Source organism: Cardiocondyla obscurior, linkage group LG21 (genome assembly GCF_019399895.1).
Source record: "Cardiocondyla obscurior isolate alpha-2009 linkage group LG21, Cobs3.1, whole genome shotgun sequence".
In the NCBI taxonomy this organism is placed as follows: domain Eukaryota; kingdom Metazoa; phylum Arthropoda; class Insecta; order Hymenoptera; family Formicidae; genus Cardiocondyla; species Cardiocondyla obscurior.
Genome location: NC_091884.1, coordinates 2,686,634 through 2,702,302, shown reverse-complemented (window position 1 = coordinate 2,702,302; position 15,669 = coordinate 2,686,634). Strand labels below are relative to the sequence as shown.

At 41.5% G+C, this 15,669-nt stretch overlaps 1 protein-coding gene across 1 annotated transcript; it reads right to left on the bottom strand.

Moving 5' to 3' along the window:
* Positions 1-2,375: 2,375 nt before the first annotated feature.
* LOC139110526 (uncharacterized) lies at positions 2,376-10,003 on the bottom strand. The gene is made up of 3 exons (XM_070670359.1): positions 7,508-10,003; positions 2,773-4,999; positions 2,376-2,704 (listed from the first exon to the last, which is right to left on the bottom strand). The coding sequence occupies exons 1-3, from the start codon at positions 10,001-10,003 to the stop codon at positions 2,376-2,378; spliced, it is 5,052 nt and encodes a 1,683-aa protein (XP_070526460.1).
* Positions 10,004-15,669: the final 5,666 nt, after the last annotated feature.

The following is a 15,669-nucleotide window of genomic DNA, read 5'->3' as shown; positions in this document are numbered from 1 at the left end:
AGATATTGTTCGTTAACAAAAGGCACATTTGACATTCTGAATATTCCTGTCACCCGATTACAACACTCTCTTCTGAATTAATTCTTTTGTTTAATCTGTGAATCTCGAGAATTTTAACATCCGAATCAATGTACTTGAGAATGTCTTCAAGAAAAATTTCTTGAGGAACATCTCTAATAACTCTAGTCCTATAGATTTTATATGAAGAGATAAAGGCTTTAAGGGGAAGCTAAAGCCTTCGCCAAACTTGCACAGCGTCGGTGTGACAGTGACAAAAATTAGAATAGTGTGTTCGGAGATATGCTAAAAACCAGCCCTATGACAATGCCTATGCCTTCCCGTTACAGAGCGTGTCTAAAAAGTGAAGCCTATCCGCTACGCGGCGCTAGGCTGCAGTTACCACGGTTACAATAGTATAATTGCCTGCCTAAAATGCTATATTATATGCATTATATGCTACTCATGCTGCTTTCAATTTACAAGAAAACTCAGATAATTCTCACTTATAACATAATTCTGTGTTTGTTATTTAATTAAGAGACATTGAAAAAAGACAGAATTATGTTGTAAGTGAGAATTATTCAAGTTCTGATGCAAATAGAAAGCAACTTTATACAGAGTATCTCAGACATAACGAAGGATACTGGGAGGATAAATAGAACTAATTGAAACAAGTAGAAAAGTCCTTTACCATTTTGTAAAATTCTCAATCGTTATTTAGAAAAAAATTAAAATGTGTAAGCGTATAACTATCATAGGGTTAGCAAAATGCGATTAAACACGTTCAAAGATTAGCAGGAACACCTTCGGGAAAGAACCTTCGAAACAAAGGATGCGAAAAGAAAGAGCTCAGCGGAGCCCCGTGAGCAGTCAGTCGTCTAACGTCCGTCGAACCTGTAACTGCTTGTCTAAATAAAACCATATTAAGAATCAACGACTCTACACTAGATTTAAATAAATACCACCTACAAATGTATAAATTGTATAGGCGTAAGAGCGACAAGAAAGCTACGCGTAAGTGAGCGTGACAAGCGACGGCGCCATTCCTAGCCATTCGTCTGTCGCGCTCACTCACGCGTAGCTTCTTTGTCGCTCTTACGCCTATACAATTTATACATTTTAATTTTTTTCTCAATAACGGTTAAGAATTTTGCAAAATAATACAGGACTTTTCTACTTGTCTCAATCAATTCTATCTATCCTCCTAGTATCCTTTGTTATGTCTGGGACACCCTGTATATTATATGTATTTACATTTACAATTATAAATACATGATCGCGGTGACCTTATCGAGTTAAATTGTTATATATATTTTTTTCTATTATATTATTTATTTATTTATATATTACATTTATAGTCAAAAATATGTATAAATTATTTCTATAAATTAATATTCATCACATGAGTCATTATAATTTAACACTCCTGTCCCTCCTGTTATATCCACCGCTTTTTTATTTGCGTAACAGAGTAAATTAATATTTATATATATATTTATATATTTATTTATGTTATAAAAAGAGTCAAAATGACATTAATGTATTATAATTATTATATTCGCGTGCATTCAACAAACTCCTTATGAAGAATCTTATCGGTTTAAATTTTATATGCGTAAGCTTTTTAAATAAAGAATTGACTACTAGCTCTTTTATCCTTTGTTGCATGATTAATCATGTCGCGAACAAAGTAAATATAACTGTCAGTAAGAGATCAGTGTTAAAAGAGTGAAGACGTTTTTTTCAATTGTTTCGATTATTAATATAAAATTGTTTCGAGAAAGTGTGCCAACTAGATTCGGCACCGTGATTCTCGCGTCGGTTAGGTTTACGAGTGGTCGTCTCCGGGATGCAGGTGGAGGAAAGATGCAATGACTCGAACTCGATGTTATAATAATAGAACCGTAACCGTTTTTATTCTGCGTTCCACAAATGCGGAACCGTGGTAACGAGTAGCGAATACAGAAAATGCGCGCGTACGTAAGTCGGACGTGTTTTTTACATAAAAACGCTGTCACTTTTTTCGAGAGACTCTGCCCGGTGTTTCCTGCCGCGCTATTTATATTCGATCTCCTTCCTTTAATTTTCGCTATATTTCGACGAACTTCTGAGTTCATTGCTCCGTAATTATTAGCTTGTCCTTAAGACGCGTCGCTGTCTATATTTATTTTGCGTGTTTATATCGAGTTATTCGTTTTCGTCCGCGCTCTTTGTTTCGTCGATCTTTTTTGAACACCCCGCCCGCCTTGAAGGGAATTCCTTCAATATATTGCCTTTTTCAGCTCGGAGGCGTCGTGTCGAAATTAATTAAACGTTCGAAAACAATAATTTTCTTGAGCCCGCTGGCCATAGTCAAATGGTACAATATTAATACGTTATTTGTCGTCTTCTTCGTCAATCGGAAGGATCGCCAATTTTACAATCGGTCTGGTCAGGTAGCCTCCCTTGGTTTTCATCGTAGCTGCTCTCACGATTCCATCCGCTCCTGGGTGAACCTCACTTATGCGGCCCAGCAGCCACTGCAACGGTCCGAGACCTGGCTGCTGTATAAGAACTAACTGGCCGACTGAGATGGCCCCTGTTTTGCTACATGCCATTTTGACCGCTGCATTAACGTGTGGAGGTACTCCGAACTCCATCGCCTCCAAAAATGCTGCCGCAGCTGCTCGATACGTTGCCATCTCGACAGCCGTCCCTCGGGCACCTGTGTTAATTCTTCTGCGGGAAAACTGTGTAAGGCTGCACCGATTAAGAAATGCCCGGGCGTGATACATTCTAAGTCATTTGGATCTGTGCTTAAAGACGTAAGCGGTCGCGAATTAAGTATAGCCTCAATCTCGCAGAGCATAGTCTGCATTTCTTCGTAGGTCAGATGTGCATTTCCGACAACGCGATACATATGTGTTTTGGTCGATTTTACGGCCGCCTCCCACAAACCACCGAAATGTGGTGCGTGAGGCGGTATGAAACGCCAATTAATTTCGCGTTCACTAAGAAACTCGGCGATCTGTTTCTGTTCCCGTTCGGAGTTGACAAATTCGTATAGCTCCTTGAGGGGCTTGTTTGCTCCAACGAAAGTCGTACCGTTGTCGGAATATACACATTCTGGCCTACCTCTTCGCGCGATAAATCTTTTAAACGCCGCTAAAAACGCATCCGATGTGAGATCGCTCACAATTTCCAAGTGAACCGCTTTCACTGTAAAGCATATAAATACGGCAATATATGCCTTCGTCAGTCTCGCATTTCTACGCTTGCTTTCCTTTACAAATATCGGTCCCGCGTAATCCACGCCGGTATGCGTGAACGGTCGCGAGACCGTCACGCGCTTGTCAGGCAGATCCGACATGATCGCCTGTGACGTCGTCGGTCGGTATCGGAAGCATTTCACGCATCTCCGCACAACCCCCCGCACCACCAATGAGGCCGCGATCGGCCAAAACCGCTGCCGAACAGCGGCCAATGTCGCTTGTATACCCGCATGTAACGTTTTTTCGTGCTCTCTTTGTACCACGCGCGTGGTCAGCACGTGCCCCCTCGGTAGGAGCATTGGATGGCGCGCATCGTACGGAATCGCGGATCGCTTTATCCTGCCTCCCACGCGTATGATCCCGTCATCATCATAAAAAGGTGTCAGTGACCGTATGGCACTTGTATTTCTTAATTCTATTTTATTTTTGAGCAATTCGTATTCTTCGCAGAACGACCGGCGCTGCACGCTTTTTACTATTATTATCAATGCTCGCCGCATTTCGGTCGGCGAGATTTGCACCGTTCGCGGGCGCTCCTCCTTCTTGAATCGCCACCTTACGCAATACGCGATCACTCTTTGAACTTTATTTAAATTGGAACGCCTGTGCAACAATGCCTGCACGATATCTTCCTCGATTACGCCCGCGGACGCGATTATCGTTTTCTTTCGCTCTGGCAAATCCTCGTCCGAGATAACGGCTCGCTCCCTTTTCGGCCACGAATCTGACTCAAATTGTAAAAATGATGGACCGTTCCACCAGAGTGGTGAAGTCTTTAACATTTGTATGGTGGTTCCCCGCGACAACAAATCCGCCGGGTTTTCGGCTGACGGCACGTGCCGCCAGTCAGCGATATCCGTCGCGCGCTGTATTTCCCCGACGCGATTTGCAACAAATGAGTTCCACCGCCGCGACGACGAAGCAATCCAGTTCAACGTTATCGTGGAATCCGTCCACAAAAATAAACTCCGCTTCCGTTCGTTGAGTGACGCACAGATTTTTTCCGTCAATTCAGCTAGCAATACCGCCGCGCATAACTCTAATCTTGGTAAGGAAATTGCCTTTATCGGAGCAACCCGCGATTTCGAGGTCAGCAAGACGATCTTATATTTCGCGGGTCCCTCCCTTGTTCGCACATACACGCAGGCGCCGTATGCCTTTTCGCTGGCGTCGCAAAAACCGTGCAGCTGTAAATTGTGCATGTCTCTGCTTCCCACCCAGCGCGGCACCCGGATTTCTTTTAAGTAAATTAACTCGTGTCTAAAATCCACCCACCGTTGGTGGATTTCCTGCGGAACGGATTCCTCCCATCCCATTTGCGTTTGCCACGTATCTTGCATGATAATTTTTGCCACGACGATTACCGGACCTAACAACCCCAGCGGATCGAAGATGCTGGCTATCTCCGCGAGGATAGTCCGTTTAGTCACGCGTTCCGCACCGCGCCCGGAATTCGCCTCGAAACCGAATTCATCGTTTGCCGGGTTCCAACGTATTCCCAGCACCTTGGGCTCGAATTCTTCTCCGAACGCGACCTCGTCCCGAACTCCGCGTGCCCGGTCGGGTATCAGCTCGTCGCGGTTTGAGAGCCACTTGCTCAATTCAAAGTTTCCGCGTCGCAAGATTTCCACAATTTCCTCGCGTACGCGCTTAGTTTCAGATAACGTATCTGCCCCCGTGAGCAGGTCATCGACATAAAAATCCTCACGAATACGTCGGGAGCCGACCGGATACTCTTTCGCGCATTTCTGCGCCAAATGATATAAGCATTTAGTCGCCAGAAATGGTGCGGACGTCGTTCCGTATGTCACGGTGAGAAGTTCGTACGTTCTCACCGGTGTGCCCGTATTTTCGCGCCATAATATCCGCTGTAAGTGAGTCTGCGACTTATGTACCCGAACCTGGCGGTACATTTTTACTATGTCTGTCGCGAAGACATATGTGTTACGTCCGGAGGCCTCCACAATATGCATATTTCTTTTTTTTATTGGCTTCTTTTCATTTCAATATTTTTCTTTTCTTTCGTCTAAATTAATCACTTTAATGTATCGGCGTACCATTATCGTTACCTAGCACCGGTGATTGTCGCGCGGTCGATACATCGTGATGTACCGATTATTATACCGATCGGCCGCCCGACGCATCACCAGGTGCTCACGCCCGTGCTCATGCTCTCGATCACGCCCGCGTACACGTGAACATCACGTACTTAAGACACTACCTAGTTATAATTTTGCAATTAAAAGAGCAGCGATAAATTGGGCGCCATACAGCAAAGCCAAACGCAAAAGGATTTAAAGAGAAACTTAAAACATCTACTAAATGATTCAATTTAACAATAAAACGAACGAGAGAAAGGAAAAATAGGCTGTACGCCTTTTTAATAAACAAACACTAATAAACCAAAAAGGCATTATACCCAGACACTCTAAAGAAGCAATTACGAAAACTCAAAACCCAAAAACAACGAAGATTTAACGATTAAATGAGAAAATTAAAATTAGATATGCGTGCAATGCGGAAGTAAAACTAGGTATGAAAAAACAAGACTCTCATTTAATGGTTAAACAAAATAGTTAGGCGCGAGCGACCCACGCCAGCGAAATCACGACCATATAAAAGGGATAAAGACATTATCGAAGTTGCAAAATCAAATGTTTAAATTATCGAAAAATCGAAATCCCTCGCAAAGGAATTTCGCGGGGCAAAGGAGAATCCTTGCTCCCTCGCCCTCGGAGCCTAACATCTATCCATATAAAAGCCGCGAATTTTCGGACCTGGTATCGCATTATCGTCTCAACGATCTCCGACGGCGAAGACCACCAGGAAGCGCAGAATTGTACGAGCAAAGGAATTAAAAGCAGTCAGAAGTACAAAACTCTCACGTCGCTTGGATTTAAACCTTAAGGGCTGAAAGCGCGCTTCTCCAAAGCGATCGCGCCTCACTATCCCTTCACTCCGAGCCACGGCGCGCTGCCTCGAGTAGCGATCGCCGCCTCGCCTCCTTCACCCTGAGCCACGGCGCGCTGCCCCGAGTAGCGATCGCCGCCTCGCTTCCTTCACCCTGAGCCACGGCGCGCTGACTCGAGTAGCGATCGCCGCCTCACCTCCCTCACCCTGAGCCACGGCGCGCTGCCTCGAGTAGCGATCGCCGCCTCGCCTCCCTCACCCTGAGCCACGGCGCGCTGCCCCGAGTAGCGATCGCCGCCTCGCTTCCTTCACCCTGAGCCACGGCGCGCTGCCTCGAGTAGCGATCGCCGCCTCACCTCCCTCACCCTGAGCCACGGCGCGCTGCCCCGAGTAGCGATCGCCCCCTCACTTCCTTCACCCCGAGCCACGGCGCGCTGCCCCAGGTAGCGATCGCCGCCTCGCTTCCTCAACTCCGAAATTTAACACGCTGTTCCGAACAACTGCTATCGCTCCTAATCGAACCCATTGATCCCTGGTTGCGCGCTGAGCCTCTTAAGAATAGCGTAGCAATTGAATTTAACCAATTTCCAATTTTTTTGTAGATGAATTACGAATTTGTCGCAAACCACTACGCCCGGTGGACTCCTTACAGGCTTACAACCCCCGCTCTGCCTCTCTTTAAACAAATTGTAAGCCATAAAACGAGGGGAAATTCTTGGGAATGGGTTTACGAGCTACCTCTCGAGACACGTATAAAAATTAGAAGGCAGATTAATGACGTATTAAACAATTAACTAAAAAAGTAAAAGCTTCACTTTATTTTAGACAAATAAAAGGAGACACAGAGGCCGGAGGTCTTGCCGCGCTGGGCGAAGAGAAAAGGCGCGGCAATTGATCCGCAATTTTAAAACGCCGGGAACATTCAATCCGGCTGTCTTCCCGATAGGATCCACACCGGCTCCCGTGGGATATAAGACACCACCGCGGGACACAATTTTCACGCCGCCAGCGGTCCCTCCTCCGCGACCCTCCACCGCGCAACCGCCCAAAACGCTTCCGCCGCGACCCTCCTCATCATCATTGCCACGAATCATTAAAGTAGAAGATTTTAAACCGCGCGTTAAAATCGTCAACCCCGCGCCCGTTCTACCTATACCACAAGCGCCTAAAACGGGGACACCTGTAGGAACGATTGTACAGCGGAGTAGCCAACAAATTAACAAAAAATGGGATTGGCTGATGAAAATCTAAAATAAAATAGCGAAATTAATTTCTATACACACACTATCTTTTCTTTTTTTTTTTCCCTTCTCATCACACATTCCTAGACCGCGAGCGAAAACAACTTCGGACGTAACATATGCAAAAGCTCGAAAGCGAATAAGAATAGCCGCGAGATCCTGCTGCACTGTCGGCCCCTTTCTTAACGCATCGTTCAATGACGCTCCCGTGCTCGTTTTGCATGACGCGTCAAACACCACCCGAAGCTTCTTCGTCTTATCGCCTTGCTTGAATACCCCGTGGTGCGGTAAATAAATCGCGCCGGGCCTTTCGATCTCGTTGCTCGCTACCGGTCTCATGTGTCCTAACGTTAAATATTCTCTCATAAATTTAGCATAGGCCGACTTAAATTCCGCGTCTTGATTTAGTCGCCGCTCCAAATTGTACAACCGTTTAAGCGCAATATCTCGCGAGTTTCCAATAGTTCGAAATGCGTTTTCCTTTATTGGTAATTTTACTATATATCTGCCGGTCGCGTCAATTTCTACGTTTTCCTCGAAATGCGCTTCGCACTCCCGCTCCTCGAGAGTGCTGCTCGCTGCTCCGGATCGTTCCTCGATGCGCCAAAAATATTCGATTTTTTTATATAAATCCGCGTTCGTAACCGTCGCATGCAATGCATGCGCCCGCGCGATTTCCCCTGACGCGCTCTGCAATCGTCCCGCCAAAACCCATCCTAGCCGCGTTTTTTGTAACGTCGGATGTTCTCGCGTGGCTCCGATTTGGCCGATGCATATCAGCTGCCAAAACAGCTCCGCGCCTATCAGCATGTCGATTTCGCTGGCCTTGTTAAATTGCGGATCTGCCAGCTCGATGTTCGGCGGCAGTTTTATTGTTTCGCGTCTAACGGTAACCGCCGGAATTCTTTCGGTAATTACATCGGTTACGATGCATTCCATTTCTTGTTGGAACGCGTTTAGTCTGGAGCGTATTTTTAATTTTGTAACGCGTGATGACCGCGTCGTCATCCTTCCCATACCCGATATCGAAATATTCGCCGGCTGAATATTCACATTTAACGTGCTAATAAACTTTTTCGTCACGAAATTTGCTTGTGACCCTGAGTCTAACAATACACGCGCCGGCTTTCGCGTGTTATTATTGTCGATCACGTGTATTATTGCGGTGGATAGGAACACATGAGCTCGGCTCCCCCCAACCGTCTCGCGCGCGAGCAAGGCCGTCATCTCGCCCGAACTCGCCGACGGGCCCGCCGATCCCGCCGGCGCAACCGATGTCCCGCCGATCGCCCCGTCGGTCCCCCTGGTCGGCAGATGCAACAATGTATTGTGCTTAAGGCTGCACGACCGGCAACCAGCCAACGGACACTGCGCCGCCCGATGGGTGGAGGAGCGCAGGCAATTTAAACAAAGATTTTTCTTTCGAATCTCTGCTATCCGCTGATTTGCCGATAACGCACCGAACGCCCCACACGCATAAACGGAGTGCTCCCCCCCGCAATATGTGCAGCTCATCCTTGACGCGGTTGCGTGCAGCGCCTGTCGTCTGCCGTCAGACCGCGTTTGTGCCCGTGTGTCACTTCGCCTTGGAGCCGTGCTTGGCTCTTTTCTTGCTAACGTCTCTAAAATGACGCTTCGATGCGTCAAGAATTTTTTAAATTGTTTTAAACTCGGCAATTCCGTATCCCTTAACGATGCTTGCCATTTTTCCGCGGTCACGTTGTCTAATTTTTCGCTTAACATATACACTAGCAGATCGTCCCAAGCGTCCGCGCTTCTTTTCAACGCCTTGAGCGCGCCTATGTGTCGCGATACCCCATCGCAGATTCTCCTTAAATCCGCCGCATTCTCTCGATGCATTCGCGGTAGCTCGAGGATCGCCCGAATATGCGTATACACTATCGCTCGCCGATCGTCGTATCGATCCTTCAATAACTCCCAGGCCCCTTCGTAATTAGCCCCCGACACCTCCAAAGCCGCGATCACATTTTTTGCTTCGTCTAACAAAGAAGCTCTCAAATAGTGAAATTTTTGCACGTCTGTTAACGGCTCGTTTTCGTGGATCAGGCTATTGAAGGTATCGTGGAACGTGACCCATTCCTCATATTTGCCCGAGAAGGTCGGTAGATTAATCTTCGGCAAACGCACAAAGGTCAGGGGCTCTCGGCCGCCGCTGCCTTCACTGCCGCTACTACCCGGAACAGGCGACGGACGGGCCGACGCCGTTCCGCCCGCCGGACGAGTCAATCGCGTCAATTTCGCTCTCAACGAAAAATAAGTTTTTTCAAACGAGTCGCGATCTCTAGCCTCGCGCTCGTCTAGATCCTCAATTCGCGCTTGCACGTCCGCGTATTCTTGATTGTACTCGCCCAACCGCTCGCGCCGCTCGGCTAACTCAAAACGAATTTCATCGTCTATTTCGTCTAACATTGCGTTGCTTGTAAATGTCTCTATACGTGTGACCGCGGACTTAATCGCCGTACGCTTCTTTTTTAACGACGCCAATTGTTTAGCGGCCGTCGCTGCCGCCGTCGATGCGGCCGTCGTTGCCGCCGTCGCCGCCGCTCCCGCCGCAGCGGACGATGCAACGGGTTGGGACATAATGTCAATTCGCGATTACTAATACAATGGTCGGTTACGTTACTCGTTAACAATAGCGCAATCGATTCTCCTGACTTTAAGCACAGATCCGTACAAATAGGCACAAAATTCAATGCAATACAATATCGGTGCAGCTCCTACACAGCTTACCGCTATCGTCGTCAGGCCTCTCAATGACAGTTTCGATTCTCCCGGGCTGGCCCTTGTGGCTCTGTCCAGTCCCGCGCTCCGATCTTAACGTCGCAGCCGCACTCCGATCGAATGGTCACCTTGTCGCTGCTCGCCCTTGCCGAACTGTAGATCCGGCTCGAAGGACCAATGTTTCGAGAAAGTGTGCCAACTAGATTCGGCACCGTGATTCTCGCGTCGGTTAGGTTTACGAGTGGTCGTCTCCGGGATGCAGGTGGAGGAAAGATGCAATGACTCGAACTCGATGTTATAATAATAGAACCGTAACCGTTTTTATTCTGCGTTCCACAAATGCGGAACCGTGGTAACGAGTAGCGAATACAGAAAATGCGCGCGTACGTAAGTCGGACGTGTTTTTTACATAAAAACGCTGTCACTTTTTTCGAGAGACTCTGCCCGGTGTTTCCTGCCGCGCTATTTATATTCGATCTCCTTCCTTTAATTTTCGCTATATTTCGACGAACTTCTGAGTTCATTGCTCCGTAATTATTAGCTTGTCCTTAAGACGCGTCGCTGTCTATATTTATTTTGCGTGTTTATATCGAGTTATTCGTTTTCGTCCGCGCTCTTTGTTTCGTCGATCTTTTTTGAACAAAAATCTAATTAAAAAAATTTAAATATGACGCGGTGCATTGTAGTTGGTTGTACATCGGGGTACACATCCAACCCGGAAAAAGTGCATTTTTTTTTTCGTTTCAAGGAACAAAGATTTGCAAAAAAAGTGGCAAACAGCTTTAAAAAAACAAAACATTGTAATTAAACCAACCCGAGCTATTTGCCACCATCACTTTGAAGAATGTGATATTCTGTGAAAACGAGAACTTTATGATGAAGAAGGAAATGTTGTTGGCGTGGTAAGTTATTTGAATTATTATATTATAAAATATAAATATTAATTATTATAATATTTATTCAGTATGCACCGTATAAAATACCTAAATTACGCAAAGGCGCTATACCATCCAAATTTCCATGGTGTTTAATCGTCTAAAAGTTTCTTATTAAGTCGACTAGAATTCCATCGTCGTTCACGATACGTCCGTGTTTTTCGTTTCATGTCTTATTTAGTCGGTCGCCGCATACCGCTCATTGTTTACCTCGACAGGTGAACTACGTTAACGTTGGATTAATCCGGTTTTCACCGGTTATCTCGCCACCTGTTTTGTTTTTCATCCTCACTGTTCCGACGATCAAGGGCTTGTTTCGGCCGAAACGTGACCTGTTTTCGCGCGAAACGCTTCACTTGTAAGTCCGCTGTTCTCACGTTATCACCGTCGTACATCAGTCTCGCTCGGCTGCGATCATTAGATCCTCCGCGATCATTAGATCCTCCGCGATTATTTTTTTCAAGTGGTTCTTTTCTCTTTTTCTTCGAGTTGTTAAACGAGAAGTCGCAGAGCAAGGTTCGCGATCGCGTAATTCTCCGGCTCGTGTGCAAGATCTCCGACGCCCGCGTACAAGATTTCCGACGATCGGGCGGGAAACCTTCCGCTCACGAAGATCTCCGACGGGAAAGCCGGGCTCATGAAGATTTCCGCTCGTCTCCAACCTTGCTCTCGCGATTACAGATATTGAAATTGTAATTTCTGTATTACTTTTCTTTTTTTATTTTTTTTTGTAAATATATTTCCTGTTAAACCTTCTGTGTGACTTGAAACAATTATTAAGACTTTCATTCTCGTTGTGGTTGTCGACGTAACGCGAAGGACCGCGTCGAGCTCAGTTGCTGAGCTGTCTTCACAAGCAAAAAAAAGGGTGTGCTTTTTCGCTTAATCGCGCACACATGGTCTGAGAAAATTCTAGATATAGAGAGAGAGAGTGATAAAACCAAAGAAACTAATAATGAAATTATACAAAATAAAATGCATATGAAGCATGAATTAGAAGATGATTCAACAAATTTTTTATTTTATGATGTTTTAAATAGTATTGACAAAAAGGAAATAAATTTACCAAAGCAATGGGCACATACGCAAATTAATGATGATAATACACGGTTATTAATTTTCTTTTTACCAACATGTAAAAAAATAAAATCAAACAACAGCTTATATTCATTTTATTCAATAAAAGAAGTAATATTAAAGGATGATATGAGAATACAAGTAAATGTTTTAAAGCAACCCATTCTAAATTTGCCATCATTTATATTTTATTGTCCTATTAACGGTATAGACCAATTAGAAAAAATATTATTTGCTGTTGATAATTTTTATATATGTTGTGGTGCAAATGAGAGCCAAGTTTATATTGAAAAAATTGGATATAACGAAGCATTTAAAGGCATTAGTGATGGAGACATAAAAAGTGTTAAATAATTTCAACTATCACAGAAGACAAATGTCAATTTTGTGCTATTGTACAAAAATCAATACATCAAAAAAGACGTCGAGAAAAAAAAAGATATTAATAACAAACAATGAAAAAATACAAGCAATACAAGAAATACAACTACACACAAAGAAAATAAAATTGTACTGTTACGAAAAAAATATTATAGAGCACAAAAAGCAAAAATTTGAACAAGATATGTGATAGATAAGTTGAAAAAAGAACTTATAGATAATGAAACAGAAGTAAAAATACTTTCTATAAAAGATATAGAAAATAAATTAAAAGAGACAAACATTTCTCACAATGAGCTGATTACACTACAGGAGATAATAAAATTTGCAAAACAAAAAAATCCTACAGGACATAGATATAATGAAGAATGGATTCTATTATGCCTATTATTGCACATGAAGTCCCCTAAGGCTTATAATTTTTTAAGAGAAAGTCAAATACTACCTGCTATTCGAAGGTACTACATTATTATTGTTTGACAATATCTAATTCAAAAAATAATAATATATGTAATAAATGTGTTTTTTTTTGTTTCAGATATCTTTCGCTTATTGATAGTCCATGTGACTTCGATAAAAATTTTTTTTTAATGTTTGAACTTGCATTGCAGAAGAAAACAGATATAGAAAAACAAGGAATAATTTTATTAGATGAAATACATCTTAGAGAATCAGTTAATGTTAATTCAAAAAATCTCACTTATACAGGATTAATTGATTTTGGAAATAAAGGAATTCCATCAACTTATTTAGATGAACAAGCAGATCATGGATTAGTAATTATGTTTCAACCACTTGCTGACTCTTATTCTCAACCATTAGCTATGTTTGCCTCCAAAGGACCTGTACATGGAGAAGTACTTGCACAACTTGTACTTAAGGTATGCATAATACAAAATATAATATATATACATATATGTATGACATGTTTTTCTCAAAGTTCTGCAAAATATTGTGATATTATGTATATTAATTTTATATTATAGGCTATTGCGTTACTGGAAAGTATTAATGTTAAAATTCATGGGGTAATAACAGACGGTGCAGCAACAAACAGAAAATTTTGGGACATTATGGGTGTATGCGGCAAAATAAATCAAGTAGTTAATTATTTTAATCATTCAATTAGTAATGAGCATGTAGTGTATGTGTTCTCAGATACACCACATATTTTGAAAACTATCAGAAACCGATTATACACAACATCATTACAGGTAATAATATGGAATACAAAATTGTAATAAACATTGTGTTAGCTTATAAATGAATTAAATGAAATATTTATCTACACCGTTCAAAAGTGTAAAAATTAAATTTAATTTCTTTATTTTTATTGTCAGTTTAATTCTAATGAAAAATTAATTAAATAGGAATATTTTCGCATATTACAAAATAAAGATGAAACAATACCAGCTCGGATGCGAATATGCCCTAAAATTACATATAATCATTTAACGCTTACTCATGCAGCTAAAATGAGAGTTCGTCTAGCTGCTCAAGTGAAACAAATTATTTACTATAACACAATATAGTAATTACCATCTTAATCTTTTAACCATATATTTCATACATTCATTACTTTTACAGGTTTTCAGTAAATCAATGGCTAATGGTTTGAGGTTTTATAAAAACTTTTTACCTGAGTTACAAGAATGTGATGATACTGCCAACTTCTGGGAATGGATAAATAACTTATTTGATGCGTTAAATCGTAATAAATTTTCTGAAGGTGTGACTGTCGAAAATACAGATTATAAGGTATACATTTATGTACATATAATAGCTAGTATATTTTTTAATGCTAAACATATTTAATTTTTTACTAGATTTTAGAAGAATCTGTAGTAAAGTTGAATAATTGGGAATAACATAAAATTGATGGTACTATCTCTGAGAAGCAATTTTTAACAAGACAAACTGCTGAAGGTCTCAGAGTGACAATAAAATCAGCATTGGATTTAGTAAAATATCTAACCACACATCAAAATTTTCCATCTGTATTAACAGGTCGCCTAAATCAAGATTCACTTGAGGTTTGATGTTTCTGCATTTATTATAAAAACCATCATGTTACATTTTAATATCTTTTTTTATCTTCTGTATTATGTTATTGGCACAAAATTATTTCTTTATATTTTATTATATTATTTGTTTTACATTAGTCTAGAGATTTTTTGGATCAATATGTCAAGCAGCAGGATCTAATGACCATCCTGGAGTTCCCACTTTTCTCCAATTATATAAAATATTAAGTACAACTAGTATTCTTAAACCACCACGGTACGGAAATTGTTCATTAATTGAAGATTCAAAACCGCTAATTTCAATCTCAGAAATCAAACAGTTATACAACAATTCAAGTACCGAAACATCATTAACAAAATTAAAAGCTAAGTTAAATGATGCTGTAATAAATAATGATAAATGGGCTTTTGACGATTTTATGTCTGAACATGATTACAGTTTACCAGAAATAACAGATTGCATTGTATATTATACAACGGGATATTTATGCAATTATATTAAAAAAAACGTAAAATGTAAAATATGCAAAAATGTGTTTATTAGTAATAGAGTACATAGTTCATTTCCTGCAGCGATGTTATTAAACACGCAAAGTTCAGAAAAAAATCGTCTAAAGCATCCTAATTTACAAATGTTCAATTTTCTTAAATATTTAGAATATTTATTTTCACAATATTGCGAACGGGCATACGTATATGATAAAGTTCTTGAAAATATTGACGTTAAAAGTTTAACATTTCCATGTAAGGAACATACAGAAATTATTTTTTGTAAAATGATTGATTTTTATATTTCTACTCGCATGCGCTAGTATTGTTATAAAATTAACAGTGATAAAAAAAAAACAAAGTTAAAACATTTAAAAAATAGCTAAACATAAAAATTAAATAAAACAAAATATTGCAAAAATAATTTTATTATTTAATACTTGTCTACCTAGTTTATAAAATAGTATATGTTATTTATAATATATAAAATTGCTTTTTATTTGCATCAAAACTTGAATAATTCTCACTTACAACATAATTCTGTCTTTTTTCAATGTCTCTTAATTAAATAACAAACACAGAATTATGTTATAAGTGAGAATTATCTGAGTTTTCTTGT

Bases quoted from the DNA above. Each gene is read 5' to 3' on its own strand.
- LOC139110526 (XM_070670359.1), bottom strand. From the start codon at position 10,003: ATGTCCCAACCCGTTGCATCGTCCGCTGCGGCGGGAGCGGCGGCGACG. The intron at 5,000-7,507 runs GTTGTTTTCGCT...CATTTGGCGCAG, and splicing joins TTGCATATGTTACGTCCGAA to AAATGCGCGAAAGAGTATCC. The intron at 2,705-2,772 runs GTATCACGCCCG...GAATTAACACAG, and splicing joins AGATCCAAATGACTTAGAAT to GTGCCCGAGGGACGGCTGTC.